The sequence below is a fragment of the Saccopteryx bilineata genome, chromosome 1, assembly GCF_036850765.1.
Source record: "Saccopteryx bilineata isolate mSacBil1 chromosome 1, mSacBil1_pri_phased_curated, whole genome shotgun sequence".
Classification (NCBI taxonomy): Eukaryota; Metazoa; Chordata; class Mammalia; order Chiroptera; family Emballonuridae; genus Saccopteryx; species Saccopteryx bilineata.
The window spans coordinates 121,053,627-121,070,250 of NC_089490.1; the positions used below are offsets into that span (position 1 = coordinate 121,053,627).

General features: G+C 35.1%; 1 protein-coding gene across 2 annotated transcripts in view; it reads right to left on the reverse strand.

The window, feature by feature from the left end:
* The window catches only part of RECQL (RecQ like helicase), a 38,145-nt gene that overhangs the window by 12,640 nt on the left and 8,881 nt on the right, over positions 1-16,624 (reverse strand). The window contains exons 1-6 of one of the 2 annotated variants that reach the window (XM_066264595.1): positions 16,224-16,255; positions 15,028-15,127; positions 7,665-7,862; positions 6,111-6,290; positions 5,140-5,246; positions 1,954-2,152 (exon numbers count right to left, since the gene is read on the reverse strand). In XM_066264595.1, the coding sequence (XP_066120692.1) occupies positions 1,954-2,152; positions 5,140-5,246; positions 6,111-6,195 (391 nt within the window). In that variant the 5' untranslated portion in view covers positions 6,196-6,290; positions 7,665-7,862; positions 15,028-15,127; positions 16,224-16,255. Of the gene's footprint in view, positions 1-1,953; positions 2,153-5,139; positions 5,247-6,110; positions 6,291-7,664; positions 7,863-15,027; positions 15,128-16,223; positions 16,271-16,624 lie in introns of those variants that run through there. The other variant, XM_066264594.1, reaches the window with a different exon arrangement.

Here is a 16,624-nt window from a genome sequence, read left to right on the forward strand (position 1 = left end):
AGAAAATCCTAAGGATTCCATAAAAAAAACCCAACTATTAAAACTAATCTACAAATTCAATAAAGTTGCAGGATACCAAAGCAGTATCAAATATAAAAATCATTTGTGTTTCTATACACTAATAATAAACTATCAGAAAGAGAAATTAAGAAAATAATTGCATTTACAATTGCATAAAAATAATAAAATACCTAGAAATATATTAACCATGGCAGTAAAAGACCCATACAACTGAAACTATAAAACATGATAAAAAAGTGAACAAGACACAAATAAATAAAAGTATACACTGTACTCATGGATCAAAGACTTAATATTGTTAAAATGTCAATACTACCCTAAGCAATCTACAGAGAAAATGCAATCAAATTCCAATGACATTTTTCACAAAACATAGTACTAAAATTTATTTGGAACTACAAAAGAACTAAAATTTATTTGGAACTACAAAAACTCAAACAACCAAAGCAATCTTGAGAAAAGCAAAGTTGGCAGTATCACATGTCTAGACTTGAAACTATACTATAAAACTATAATAGCCTATACAGTATGTTACAACTGTGAAGTAGTCTGGTTAAGATATCAGGGCCCTTATCTGAAAGGACAATATATGTACTGCCTAAGGCATTTAAATCAAAATTTTAAAAATTATCTGTGCCCCATTTCTGAAGGTGAAAATTGTCTTCAGGCCACTAGTTGACTACTCCCAGGGAAGTGTAAGAAAAGGTGAAGACAGATCAGAACCAAAGGGAGGCCCTGGCCAGTTGGCTCATTGGTAGAGCATTGGCCTGGCATGTGGATATCCCAAGTTCAATTCCCAGTCAGGGCACACAAAAGTGCCCATCTCCCTTCTCTACCCATCTCCCTCTCACTTCTCTCTCTTCTCCTTCCCTCCTGTAACCATGGCCTGATTAGAGCAAGCTGGCCCCAGGCACTGAGGATGGCTCCATGGTCTCTGCCTCAGGCACTAAAAAATAGCTCAGGCTGCAACACAGCAACACCCCAGATAAGCAGAGCACTGCCCAGGTGGATCCTGGTCAGGGCACATGCAGGAGTCTGTCTGTGCTTCCCCTCCTCTCACTAAAATAAAATAAAATAAAATAAAATAAAATAAAATAAAATAAAATAAAAAGAACCAAAGGAAACATTAATATTTAAGAAGGTGGCAAAGGAAGATGAATGAAGGTGAGACTGGTAAAGAACAGAATTTCAAAAAGCTACATCATAGTAACCAAAGGTGAGAGATGAACAGTATAAAATGCTATAGAAGTTAAGAGGAAAGAAAATGAAGATAAGACCACTGAATTTAGCCAGAGAAAATTTGGGTCATTCATGACCTCCTAGTAGGGTGGTAGAGTTCAAGGAAGTGTGATTCAATAAATTCAAGGACCCAGGGGTCCATATGTGTAAAAGCAAGTTCAGATGAAAAAGAGGTCAAAATCATAGAGCAGCACTTTCTAGGATTTTTTGTTGTAGTGAACAAGCCTAAGTAACCTGTTTCAGGCTATGACTGTAGGATTAGATTAGAGGAGGGCTACTAAAATATCCCATAGGACTTCATCACTGAGGAGTTAACTAGGTATAGGGCCTAAAGTGGATGCTAAGGACACTCGGAATGACAGCTAAAAAAGACAGCTTTGAAGCAGATGCAAATTTCTCAACAGATGTGAAGGAGAACCTAGAGGTCAGTCAATCTTTATGGCTAAAGGTGGAAGAGTATATCTGCTAACAGCATATGCTTCAAAGGATAAAGGCCATTAGGCTAAACACTGCCTTGGACAGAGTAAAAACATTAAAGATTTTGCCATTTGGCTCTCTTTATATTAAGGCAAGATAAAAGGAGAAATAACTACCTAAGAGGATAATTTTAATGGAAGCAGGAATTTTCCACCATGTAAAACTGAGTAAGAAAACAGTCCCCAGCCTCAAGTTTTCCAGTTACAAAATACATACCAGGTCTGAAATCATGACCCCAGTGACTACAGCAGTGAACCTCATCCACAGCTATGCGGGTCAGTCGCTTTGCTTCATGGGCTTTCTCTAGTCTTGACATAAACATTTTGCTTTTTGCAATTTTCTCTGGAGTCACATAAATTAGCTTTAGCTTGGAGTTTTTATTTACCATTTCAGCATGAACCCATTTCACATGCTCCTATTAAAATGGAAAACAGATGCAATGACAGCAGAACTAAGCTAGCAGACTGCAAGTCTAAGTGGTAAACAAAGATTTTACTTAAATGAATGTCAAGATACTCCAATATGCATTTACTCTATGAAGGCATAATTCTAAATTATTCATAATAAATGCCAAAATGTGAGCTAAGTACAATAACTTATATGATGTTTTCATTTTAACATATTCATAATCACTATATATCTGTGAAAAAAATTTATTCATTAGCTAATTTAATGATGATATCAAATCTATTCAATCTCTTTATTAAGGTTTTATAAAGTATCTTATTTATTGCCTGATCAGGCGGTGACACAGCAGACAGAGCTTCGGCCTGGTATGCAGAGGACCCAGGTTCGCCACCCCAAGGTCCCTGGCTTGAGCACCAGCTCTTCTGGTTTGAACGCGGGCTCGCCAACTTGGCATGGGGTCGCTGGCTTGAGCATGGGATCACAGACATGACCCCATGGTCACTGGCTCAGCTGGAGTTCCCCGGTCAAAGCAGATATGAGAAAGCAATCAATGAACAACTAAGGTGCCACAACAAAGAATTAATGCTTCTCATTTCTCTCTCTCTAAAAAAAAAATAATCTTATTTATTGAATTAATATTTTATAATATGAAATACATTATTTATATATTACAAATAACAAAAGTAAATCTTAAGTGGTAACAGCTTTTAAGTTCTTTGTGCTCTATTTTTACATAATTTTTTGCATAGTAGATGTCATATTTTTAGTTCTCACCGAAAGAAATGTAAAGAAATAATGGTGAAGTGATAAAAAGAGAAAGTCTCATCCCAAAAAGCGGTTTAACTCCTTGAGCAAACTGCTAATTTAGTTAAGAAACAGCCAAAATATATTAAACATTTCAACTGGTCCTCTATATCCCAGAAGTCTTAAGACAGCAAACATAAGACTCTCCTCAGAAATGGGCCAACAAAAACAAAAAAAACTAGAACTCTGGCAGAATAAGTGGAAAGGCAAGGTTAAAAAAAAAAAATGTATTAACATCCTATGAACTATTAGTGAAAGCAATCAGAAAATTCAACTTATCCTTTTTCTCCCTAATTTTTCAAGTGATATCGCATGAACTTGTAATTAGGAACTCTGCACCTAACTACTTTCTAGATATATTATTACTCTCTTTTACAGTTTAAAGGACAAACAGTATTAGAAGGCAATGTTCTCCACAGATTCGTTCTGTTGAATGAGAGACATTATAATGACATAAAAGTTTAAATGAAACAAAAATATATGGAAAAAACAAAGCACCTTTGGCTTTTTGGAGAAATGGCTGATTCTAGGTCTAGAAGGAAACATACAAAATGAGCCTGGAGTGTTTTATAAAAGAAAGAAAAAAGTAAAAAGCTATGAGTGAAGGAAAAAGATTCACAAGCCATTTAAATAGACTCTCACTGCCCAAAGATGGGGCTATTTCAGCATTAATAAAGAATAATAATAACTATAAATTAAAATACAATAAGTATGTTAAATACACACACAAACACACTTGGGAAAAACAGATCTCATTAACTACCTTTTGGAGAATGCTGGAAACCATCACTTACTAAAAACAGTAAAGAAAAGAATTTTCGGTCTTCAAGAAGTTAATAAGGAAAAAGATTTTCATAAAAAAAATGTTTAGCTAATATATAAAGGAGTGAAAAAATTAGAAATCATCATTCTGTAACCCCCTAATTAAATAGCAGCTCTAAGATAAGAAATAATGATCAAAACTGTTAGACAAAAAGCTGATAGAGAAATTGATACAGCACAGGCAGACATCAACTGAAACTACTAGTCAAGTTTAACATCACAAAAAAAATAACCAGGTATTATGTAACTCCTGAGTGATGCCATGTGAAATAGACTCTTGGGGAAAAAAGTCCAAATCTAAATTCAATCAAAGTTTTAGATCTAACTAAAAGGAACAAGTTAAACAACATCACAAGGCTACAATCAGGAAAATCCAGAATGTAGAAAACTATGCGAAAAGAACTTGGTTTCTTCAACAAATAATTTAACAAGAAACAAAAAAGACATAAGGGGAACCTGTGGCTATATCAACCAATTAAAACATAATTCATGAATCTTATCTGGACCGCAAATTATTTTAAAGAAACTAAGATTTGATTGGACAGAGAAATCTGAGTATTTTTATTTAATGATTTTTAAGGCATTTATTTAAAATACTAAAGAAGTTACAAGTAAAATAATATGTCTGGGATTGGTTTCAAATAAATAAACCAAGAAGAAGAAAGTAGGAAAAACTGGCAGTGAAAAGATGAAGAAAGACTGGCCATGTGTTGATAAGCATTAAAGGTAATAAGTACTTAAGTTTTTATACTACTCTCTTCTTTTGAAAATTTCAATAATATGCTTTCTAAAACAGAAAACTAAGAAATGTTTTATTCTGCAGATGAAGGTAAGAGAGTCTATTCTCAGAAGAAATTCCACAGGGGTAGGGAATCCTGTTAATAATTTTTGTATATTTAATTATATTGCACAATTTAAAACTCTTGCTTAGTATTTTATAATGGGTAATAAAAACAGGTAACATGCAAACATTTTGTATACAGTACCAGACAGTAACTGTTAGGTTTGTGAGCCATATGGTCTCTACCACAATTATTCAACTATGCCATTACAGTACGCTAAGTCAAAGACAACATGTAAATGAATAAGTGTGGCTATGTTCCAATAAAAATTTATGGACACTGAAATCTTAATTTCATATAATTTTTACACTTCACAAAATATTATTTCATTAATTTAACCATTTAAAAGTATAATCTTAACTCATAAACCATACAAACTGGCAGTAAGGTACAAATGGCCCATGAACAGCACAACTCCTGATAAACAGTAATCAATTTTAATTTTATAAGCAACTCAACTGTAGCAAAGGCTCCTATTTCAGTGAAGAGTTAAAACTTAAAAAAAAAGAAAGCCACAGAGGCATACCTTAGAACTAGAAGCATTTAACATGGTAGCTGAAATTTCTAATTGTTTTAAAACCATTAATTGATCTTCCATAAGAGAGATCAAAGGGCAAATCACAAGTGTAAAACCTGAAAGAAAAAAAAACTGTGCTTTAAATTATATACCACCACCAGAACAAATTTTAACCAATCACTTTCTTTACCATAACTTGTGGACACCACCCATCAATTCAGACTAATTTCCAATGCAACTTTAGCAATATACTATCTACTTCTTATCCTCATTAATAAAGGAGGAAGATATAAATATGATCCTAAACCAAATAAGCAAATACTAGATTAAGTAGATCTCTTCCCTTTTTCAGTCCTACAGAAATAAAGATAGACATTATCTTTTTGAACTTTTAATTCAGTATTATCTTTAGCAATCAGTATTGGTAATCTCAGTAAAATAATATAAATCAGGTCAAATGCATCCACTTACATCAGGGAAAAGTTATTCCAAAGCTAAGAAAGAAAAGAAAGAAAGAGAGGAGGGAGGGAGAGAGGGAGGGAGGGAGGAAGGAGAGAGAGAAAGAAAATAAAGAAAAACAAAGAAAAGAGAAAGAAGGAGAGAGAGAGAGAGAAAGAGAAAGAAAAGAAAAGAAAGAGAAAAGACAGACAAACCATAGCTATCTGTGTAATTGAAAATGCTACATGAGTATTCATCCATTTACTGCACCAGATTAATTTATCTGAGTAGAAATCAGTGAACAGTTATTGACTAAATAAAGTTCTGGTATATATTCCCTTTCTCTTGTAACTGAAACTGTTGACAGCTATAAGAGCTATTCTACCTTGTTAAACACATATGACCTCATGTTTATCTAGTTTGTTCCTTATAATAACCCTGGGAAGAAGGCAGATCCATTTAGCTATTTTTTAAAAGACTTAAAAGTATATTAAAAGAAATAACATTTCTTCAATTTGAAGTCAGTCTTTATTACTACCTACCATCTGAACATAATGCTGGTAACTGGTAGCATAAGCTCTTTCCACCTCCTGTAGGCATAACAAGAAATACATCTTTTCCAGACATTGTTACATTAATAGTTTCAAGCTGAAGCAGTCTGAACTTCTCCAGTTTAAAGGTATTTTGTAGAGCATCTTTAACTTTCTCAGACCATGGAAAATCTAGAAAGAGAAAAATAGTCTAAATATATTCAATAGTATGTTAGATAACTTAGGATTATAAATGATATACATGTGCACAGCTACTTTTACAACAGAGAAGAATCAGATAAATATAATATGTAAGCCTTTTAACACTATAAACAATTTAACTTCCCTAAGTTTCGAGATTAGTTTAACTCACTAAACTAAAGCAAAAGCAAATATAATGATATACCATAAGAAATAGTACATCAGAAAAAATCAAACCATTTGCCAACTGAGAATTAAACCTACACAGGTACTTGTTCAGATATCTAAAAAAGAGTCTGAATGTCAACCAAGGAATTCAAAGTATCATAAAAAACTCAAATATCACAAAGTTAACAATTATATAGAACGTTTGGTGTAAAATATCTTGTTTAGAAGTGAATCACTAGAAAATAAGGCCTAAAAAAGCACTGCAATGCCTTCTTTCTAGAGTTACAGTATATTTGATTTAGTTGTTCACCAGTTTAGTTTTCAATTACAGTTGACATTCAATATTATATTTGTTGCAAATATAGAAAATAATGGGTATACAACATAATCAACAGTTTAAATGCTATAGAAACATTTACCTGAAACCTATGTACTCTTACTGATCAATGTCACCCTGTTAAATTTAATTTTCTATATAAAATTAAAAAGTATACATATAACAGAGTGGTGAGACATTTATATAACTTAGGATGCGACCCCCGTAAGTCTAGCACCCCCCCTGGCTATGTACATAGTTATTACAACAGTGACTATATTCCCTACTGTACTTTACATCCCCATAACCAATCATGCTTCTTAATCCCTTCACCTTTTCCGCCTATTCTCCCAACCCCTCTCCCATCTGACAACCATCATCAGTTTGTTTGCATTTAGGAGTCTGTGTTTTATTTACTTATTTTTTTAGATTCCGCACACAAGTGAAATATATATATTTGTCTTTCTCTGTCTTCCATTATAATTAAAGATACATGTGGTGCTTGGTAGCATCTTAAATCAAAAAAAGATTTGTAACAGGAAAATAAACTAGACTTTGGCAAGTTTGAATCTTTTTTTTGATCATTTAATTTTGTCTAGTGAAAATTTAGTTAAAATAAATCTTATTTTTCCAAGCATTAATATTGTTCACATTAATGTTAAACATATTTGAAAAATTCATAAAATCTATATAAAAACACCTAAATTCAAAAACACTACAGAACATGGGTAAAGAATGATCTGCTTATAAGTTACCTGTGCCACTTAAGGAATGGCCAGTTGCACCTATAAGCCTTCTAGAAAGCACAGACCCAGAAAAAATGATTTGACTACAGAATAAAAAAATAAAAAGAAAAAACTAGGAAAGAAAAAAAAGTACACCTTCTTTATTCCAAGAGGCAGGTGAAGAATCACATTCATTGCTTGTGCCAGCATCAGAATCCTCCAAGCACTGCTTTATTCTGTTTGTTAGGATGTTTTTCTTCTGAGTGAGCTCCTGTTGCCTTTCCAGAAGTTCCTGAATTTGAATGTCCACTGCATGTAGCTCGTTGTTCACAGAATCCAATTCCTCAGTTAGAGCTATGAGGGAGATAAAAAGATACAATGACTAGATGATTACAATTTTAGGTTTCCCTACTGATTTTTGGATATTCCTATCTAAATCACAAACTTAGAAAAGTTCTGCAAAGTGGTTAAGAACATTTGTTTTGGAGTCACACAGACCTGACTCAAATTTCATGTCTTCCTTTTACCTGCTGAGTGACATCGGGCAAGGATTGAACTGAGCCTCAATCTTCCCATCTGTAAAAAGGGGGTAACACCCAGTTTTCATAGCACTATTGTAAAGAATTAAGTGAGATAAGATATTGAAAAAAAAAGATATTGAAGGTTCTTGACATAGTACCTGGTACACAGATAATACTGGGGAACAAAATGTTTGTTGCACCCACAAAAACATTTGTTCTTACCTAATTCGAGTGTGCTGATCTCATATCTGACATTAGTTTTTCTCTGTAAGCTACAGTTTTTTTTGCAATTCAAGATTTTAGGTTTTCATCTTATTGTAAAAATTTTCAACATTTAGTTTAACATAATTAAGTAGAATGTCTTCTTGGGCATCATCTTTGTGAAAATATAGTAATTTATATAATGCAGTAAATACACTAATACACTAAAAGATATGACTGCATCAGAATTTGTCTACAATTTTGAAATAGAACATATTAAAACAATCATAAAATTTGCGCAAAATTTATTTAAATTCTGTTCAGGCAAAAATTTGCATTTGTAGCTCTTGCGTTTGTGTACTTGTTAAGGACAATCTCATTTGATGCTCCAGCAGTAGTCTGCTCATCACTAACAGCTTCAAGAGTTTCGGAAAACTTACAAAGGTGACTGTTCAGGAAGTGAATCTTAATGCTCACGTTACATCCAATGTCGTGGAAAGCATCCTTTGAACCAGAAGTTCATAGTTGTTTGCTTTTTTGTTGCCAAGGAAGTTCTTTGTAACTGCCACAAAAGACTGCCATGCTGCTTTCTCCTCCTTATTTATCTTCCTGGCAAATTCTTTGTCACTTATGAGGGTTAGAATTTGAGGTCCATCGAATACACCTGCTTTTATCTTCTTGAAAGACAAGGCAGGAAAAGCAGAAATAATATGTTGAAAGCATTCACTTTCTCTATTCAAAGCCTGAACAAACTGTTTCATTGAGCCAGTCTGATGTGAAGTGGGAAAAATGATCCTATCTCTCGATTAACTACAGGTTCATTCTCAATATTTTGCATCCCTACTTCCAGAGCTTCACGTTTTGGCCACTCCTTCTGTGTCCAGTGTTTCTCCTGAGCTCAGCTGTCCCACAAACACAGAAAGCAAGGATACTTTATGAAATCTCTCTTGTTGTCCTAGCAGGAAATTTACCATTTTAAGATCCAAACAAATGATCCAGTGATGCTCCTCATACTTCAGAAAGTCAAGGACAATTTTTATGTCATTATAATCTTCTCGCAGATGAGGTGAATAACTAATTGGAACTGCTGAAAATAGGCAATATATGCAGGTGTCACACATGATGAAATATTGCGTTGATGTTGAAATGTGTAACAGCCACATATATAACAGAAGGTGTCAGGACTATTCTTACATTTACGCCTACTCAAAGAAGCCATGTTTCAATCTTAAAGTAAGAGGGTGTTTATCAGATAATAATTTTTTATATTTGAAAACAACCACAATTATGTATAAGTGATGTTTGTAAAACATTAATTGCCTCGTGGTTATGTTCAATCCAAGAGTCATTGCCCTTTAACTCCAATATAAAAATCAATGCATGCCATTAACTGTAACAAAAAGAAATTAAAATTGCATAAAAACTAGAGCATGCACTCAAAAAATGGATTTCAGATTTGGAATCAGTGATGCAGAAATATATAGAAACAGTTCTAAAACCTCATGCAACAGAAAATGAAAAAAAAATTGTTCCCCAGTGGAATAAGCACTTAGTAAGTTTTAATAGCTATTTTAATTATGTTGTAGGGCCACGGTCCAATAATCTCCTAAATCAAGTAAAGTGACCCAACTTTGAAGCAAAAGGAAGCTATTTAAAAGTAATCCCCTAACTTCTTAGCTATCATTTCACCAAAAACACATTTGTGCTCACATGGTGATATAGGTTCAATGATTATAAACAACTAGATGATGTAACAAGTAAAAAAAGAAATCAAGTGTGCTATTGGAATTGGCATTACAACTCCACCATGATTAATTTATAAAGAAGCTTTAATGTATGATTCTAATCAAAGTCAAAGTTAGGTTCCTTTTGACACCACATCAATGAAAGCTGTAAAAATTTTAAAGAGTCCTTAGTGCTTTCCAAAACATCTGACTGCATTACTCAGTGTCTACTTTTAATGCCTTTTCATGAGATAAAAATCTTATGGTTATGATTGAAAATACATGTTATGGTGACTTTGTATTGTACCAACTGTCAGAATTCCCTTCCCTGCATGAATCTAGGTTTGGACTGGTCACCAGTGAAATCTACGTGAGATTTGGAAGGTAGAAATAACAGCAGGCAGATTTAAATTCAGATGGTTGGCATAAGGTCAAATGCCGCTGCAGCTCACTCATGGCGCCATGGATCTTCTGGCTCACCTTGCGGGCATGGTGCAGAAGCCAGTTCCTCCAGCCCCTGATGAATCTCCTAGGGGCAGTAGCTTGGCCCACAGCATCTCTGAATTCTTGACCAACTTCCTGTGGCAGGTATACCAACTTTTCAGCAGGGCACCAGCATCCTGGAAGTCAGAACCTTGTAGGCAATGACACCAACATGAGTCCCAGTGAGAAATAGGTAGGTTCCACATTGTCCTTGTAGGTTTCAGGTGATCCTTACCAAACCACATTTCACATCCATCTTTCCATCCCTAATGTTGGCACAACTGACTTCAGTACCAGCAGTGGATTGTTTAACCAGTTCCAGTGATCATATAGGGACTAATCTCAATAGTAAATCCCTTATCTGATTGAAACGTAATCAACACCCAATGCTGTTCCAGATGAACAGAAACTTAAGGGTGGGTCTCTGGACTGCTTGTGGCCACTTGCAATGAGGTCTCTGGTATGATTAAAAATACTACTGGCCTTTGTTTGCAGTGATAAAATGGACAATGGTATTCTATGATGTTGTGGACCGTTAATGGCAAAAAGCCATTATAGATTCGAGGCTTGGCAGGGGGCTAAGTTCTCCCCCCTCCATCTCCATATTTGGCTTTGATGCTGAGTATTTGCACCCACTCCACTTCCTTCCTTGGGTTGCAGGAAGCAATATACATGCCCTTCCTCTGACTCTTTGTTTGTTTCAGATGTTTGTAAATTTCACTAATGTATCCTGTTTTTGCCTTGGGAGAGTTCCTGTCTTAGCCTTTGATGTGCAACTTTGTATCAGGGTCCTTGATTTGCATAGGTCCATATAATAAAGCGAACTGGGGCTGTGAGGCACTCAGATGCTGCCAGGCAGTTTGAGGAGTCCTCCCGGTCCCATCAGTTTTGTTCTGACAAAGTGTGTTTTCTTAATTCCGCACCGTTATTTGGAGCTGCGCTGGTCCGTGGCACTATGACGTGCAGTAGACAAAGTTATTTAAATTATAATCTATAGACACCAGTACTTAAGTATCTAGAGCAGGGGTCCCCAAACTTTTTACACAGGGGGCCAGTTCACTGTCCCTCAGACCGTTGAAGGAACCGCCACATACAGTGCTCCTCTCATTGACCACCAATGAAAGAGGTGCCCCTTCAGGAAGTGCGGCGAGGGCCGGATAAATGGCCTCAGGGGGCTGCATGCGGCCTGCGCGCAGTAGTTTGGGGACACCTGATCTAGAGATATGTTAACATTTGGGTGGCCAGGTGTTTCCTGTCACAGAACATTTTGGTCAAAATAATGGGACTGATCAGTTGCTTGAAGTATGCTGGAAAACTTGAGGAGAAATGCAGGATCTTTGTAAAGAAACCTCAAAGTTGCTACAACTGTCCTAAAAGAAATGTTACCTCCTGTAGCTATAAGGTCAGAATAACTGAAAACCAACCCTAAGTCTAAAACCTGCAGATGGCTGCAATACAATGCAAATTGAATTCCCAACTTTGTGGGGACTCATATTAAACTTAAAACATTGATTAGGAAAGAGTGACACTACAGTAAGAATGGGAACATCTGGGCAGACTCCAATGAAGCCACTGCATTCCACGGAGTCTCTTTTGCATGTGGTCGCCTTTCTGAAACAGCCTCCTCCTTCCCGAAACACCTATAAATGATCTTCCCTGCGGTAGTTGTTTTGCAAGGTATTGCTAATCCTACTAAGCACCTTCCCCCACCACCTCTCTGTGCTGCAAGACCCAGAAAGCTCTAAAGTACATACAAAAGTGAGACCCATGAGAAGACACAAAACTCACCAAATGAATTGCATTTGCCAAAATATATCACCAGCAACCTAGGGGATAACATACAGGAAGATATCCTAAGGGCACTAAATCAGGGTGGACAGAATAGAATATTGAATGGAACTAAATTTATTGGTAGGAACTCAATGAAAAATTCTGGATTTAGTGTACTAAAATAGTGTTCAGGAGTAGCTCTAATAGCTTACTTAGTTGGTTGCCAGAAACCAGGCCCCAAAGATGAGTATCAGAAAGTTTGATGGAATAACACAAGTGGAGATCCCAATGAAGTTGAAGGGCTAGTACTTCTTGGTTATACTATACAGGCGGGTATCCAGAGGTTTGGGAGATGGCAGTGCTAGAGTGGATTATCAAGTAAATTGATTATCCACTCTCTTGCTGTACTCCAGAAGATCCAGAGGACATTCCTTCACCAAGGCTGGGAGAAATACATATATGAGGGCCCCAGGATCCCTGAAGAGCTCCAGGTGGCTCTTATCTATAAGTCAGGAATGAAAGTGGGAAGTACTGCCTTTTAACTAGACTACCTGAATCAGTGGGAATGATGGATTCTAAGATACAGGACTAAATGGTGACAATTCATGACCTAAGAAAAGGTAGATATGGTTGCCACTGTAGGCAACAGAGCAGAAGCAGTAACAGTCTGACTCACAGAGATCTTTGGCATTGGCTAGTTGATCACGATGTTGCTGATGGAAATAGATTATTTGATTTGTATAGGTAGAATATAAAGCCCTGATTCTTGTAAACATAAGTTTGATGAATCACCACAACAGAGTCACCATGCTTCAACCAATTCCCAGAAATGAGCCAATTTATAAACCCAGAGTCCCCCTGAATAAAGTGGATGCTGGGCCATTTGAGCAAGGACTCTACTACATAGCTAAAAATATTTGTAGTAAATCTTTTCACTAGTCTCCTCAAGAGAAATGTATCAAAGCAACTATATATTTGGGAAAGAAAAATAACTTCTCAGAAACTACTGAACATTGGCAGTAAGAAACAGGAACTGTAATACCTATAAGAATCTATAAGAATTTCTTCCTTATTTGGTATTCGTAAATAAACCAAATCTGGGCTTCTCATTTTGGTGATGTTTTCTAAATTTTTTTGTCCCTTCTACTATTCCTCTGACATCTAAAATGAAATGTGTTAATATTAGCCAAATTCATATCTCATGATTTGGGCTATTATCAAGAAGGATGTGGTTAAGCAAAAAGAGAAATAAACATCATGGAGAGGTAAGTAGAATTTGTGCCCTCTTTTGGAGAGATCAGTGTGTACTTGGTTTGATATACAATAGTTGAGATTAGGTAGAAGCATGATTTTGCTGTTTCCTTTATTTGGAGCAGCATGCAACTCCATGGGAGGTACACCAGCTCTCTGACATGTCTCTTACATCATCCAAACTGAAAGATTTGCAGCAAGGAGACTAATACAAGTTCTAGGAAGAAAGAGAAGTTCATCTTCACAGGTAGCAGCTTTTGCATTCTCCACCAAATCTTCTTTTCCGGACAGCTGGTTCTGCCAACTTCAGACCCAGTGCCAGACACAAAGGAAACATACATAAAGAAAGAGCTTAACCATTTCCCATATTCACATTAGGTTTAATCCCTATAGTAAATCCCTTCTATCACTCATAGTGCCTGTACTTCTCTGATCAAACTCTACCTGACAGAGATGTTGATGTCAACCCATGTACAAAGTCATATTGTATCTTAGACAAAATCCTGAGTGCCTAAAAATATAAAAAAGTACAACTGGCTGTAATAAGCTGGGTATTTTAATGATTTTGTTCAAAATTCTGTCATCTCTAATGCTGGTATGTACTATATAAAATGAGATTGAAAAGTCTAGTATATGATTTCAATAATTCATAATGAAGAGGAACTACAAGTGCACAGGGCTTAGTACAGCAACTCTATCACAAGAGCACGCTGATTTGAGTGGGGCTTGCACTCCAGTGTTCTAAGTTTGTAGCTGATGCCTGGCATGTGTCATTTTTCAGAAACAGCACATTTTCTAGCAATATCACAAACTGAAGTTAACACTGAAAAAAAGAAGTTATCTGCCACTCTGGAAGCCATCAGATTCAAAGTAACAAACTAAAACTATCTGAAGGCAATTTCAAACAGGTACTTCAAATAGAATTCAACAAACAGGTAGAACAATAGAAGACATACATGTATTTGAAAAGGGTACAATATTATGAAAGCAATTATTTGAAATAAGCATTTCTTAAATAAAATTGATCTATTTCATTGTTTAGCTATTTTTAAGTCATATCCTACTAAAGAAACTGGTCTTATTAAATAAAATAACATAACCCAAAAATAATCACTGAATTAAACTGAAGTTCAGTAATATCTCTTAATCCCTCATTTTAATCTCTAAGTAAAGACTGCTTGGGTTAGCATTTAGTATAACTTAAATTCTTACTGTTTATTATTAACTCGCAGAGTATAGTATGAGAATAAGTCATGAGTCAAAATCAAAACCTATGTCATTATTTTTTCATGTTTGTATTTAAATAAATTATAAAGGTGTGTGGGGTGATCCCATATTTAAGACAGCCATTTCTTTAACATTTGAAAAAAACCTAATCTTGTCACCTACTGTTGGAGCTAGTATGTAGTAAAGACCTTATTGACTATACCCTACAATAGACTGAACAATAACCATAGTAAAAGTTCCTCACCCCTGCCATCCACCTCTTAACTGAACAGATAGCAAGATTTCACTAATAAGCACAGTAATCTAGTCAACTTTACAGGACCAAATAATGGATAGACATACCAATCAAAGTACCAAGACTAGATGCCTGAGAAAGGTAGAATGGATGTTTTTCTTTTATATTTTAAAAACATTTCAAATAACTCCATTTATAGGAATGTATCTGAAAGAATAATCAGAGAAGCATACAAAGATCTCAATTCATCGATGTTCAAGGAAGCATTTATTTGTTTTAAAAATCAAAACAGTATAAAAGTTCACTATAAGGTTAAGTAACATTTAATGTCACTTCAAAACAAGAAAATATAGTGCAGGTATATTTATAAAATAGAATTTACTTAATATGTCTGTATTCTACACTTACATTATGTTTTTTTAATCACATTACATAACAATATGTACACACTGTAAAACACATTTTAATAAGTTAAATATTATAATACTAATCTGAACAGTAAGATTAGAATGATTTACAGCTCCTACTTTATAAATGTTTTTCTTTCAAAAAACATTCTCCTTGGAACCTTTATGCATAGCTGGAGCAAATATAAAATGGTGCACTATTGAAAACAATATGGCAGTTACTCAAAAACTTCAGCATCTGATCCAGCCATTCCATTTCTAGGTATGAAAGCAAGGGCTCAGATATTTGTACACCGATGTTCACAGCAGCATTATTCACAATGAGCCCAAAGGTGCAGCAACCCCAATGTCCAGTGACAAATGGGTAAGCAAAAGGTGAACCTCAAAGACATTATGCCAGTAAAATAATCAAGATACGAAAGGTCACATTTTATGACTCTATGTAAATCAAGAACCTAGAACAAATTCCTAGAGATGAAAAGTAACAGTGCTATCAGGAGTTACAAGAAAGGGGGCAACTGGGAGTTATTGTTTAATTTATACAGTTTAAGTTTGGGAAGATGAAAATTTCTGGAGATGGATATTGGTGATGGATGCATAACAATGTGAAGGCATTTAATGCCACTAAATTGTACCCTTAAATATAATTAAAATGATAAATTTTGTAATGTATAATTTCCATAATATTTAAAAATCTGAAAAGTAACACTGCTATAATCAGAGTTTTTAAAATAAATATATTTTAAATATATTTAATATCATTAAGACATTTATTTAGAGCAGTTTGAGGTTCACAAAATTGAAGGGAAGGCACAGGGAAAAGCAAATTATTTTTCAAGAACACGCAATTAGAAATAGAACAGAATGAAAAACAAGATATACTCATTTCCACTAACCTGAAATAGATGCCATTCTAAAACTGAATTGAAGATCCAAATTCTTTCTAAAAAAGAAAAACCATTATGCCCAATGATAATCTGTCACAACTAAGCACAAAAAATGATAGAAAGAAACATTATAAATAAAGGCCTTTAAAATAAGGACTACATGCTTCTTACTAATTTTTTTTTCTTTTTTTTTTTTTTTACAGAGACAGAGAGTCAGAAAGAAAGATAGATAGGGACAGACAGATAGGAACGAAGAGATGAGAACATCAATCAGGCCCTGGCTGGTTGGCTCAGTGGTAGAGCGTCGGGCACACAGGAGAAGCGCCCATCTGCTTCTCCACCCCTCCCCCTCTCCTTCCTCTCTGTCTCTATCTTCTCCTCCCGCAGCCAAGGTTCCACTGGAGCAAAGA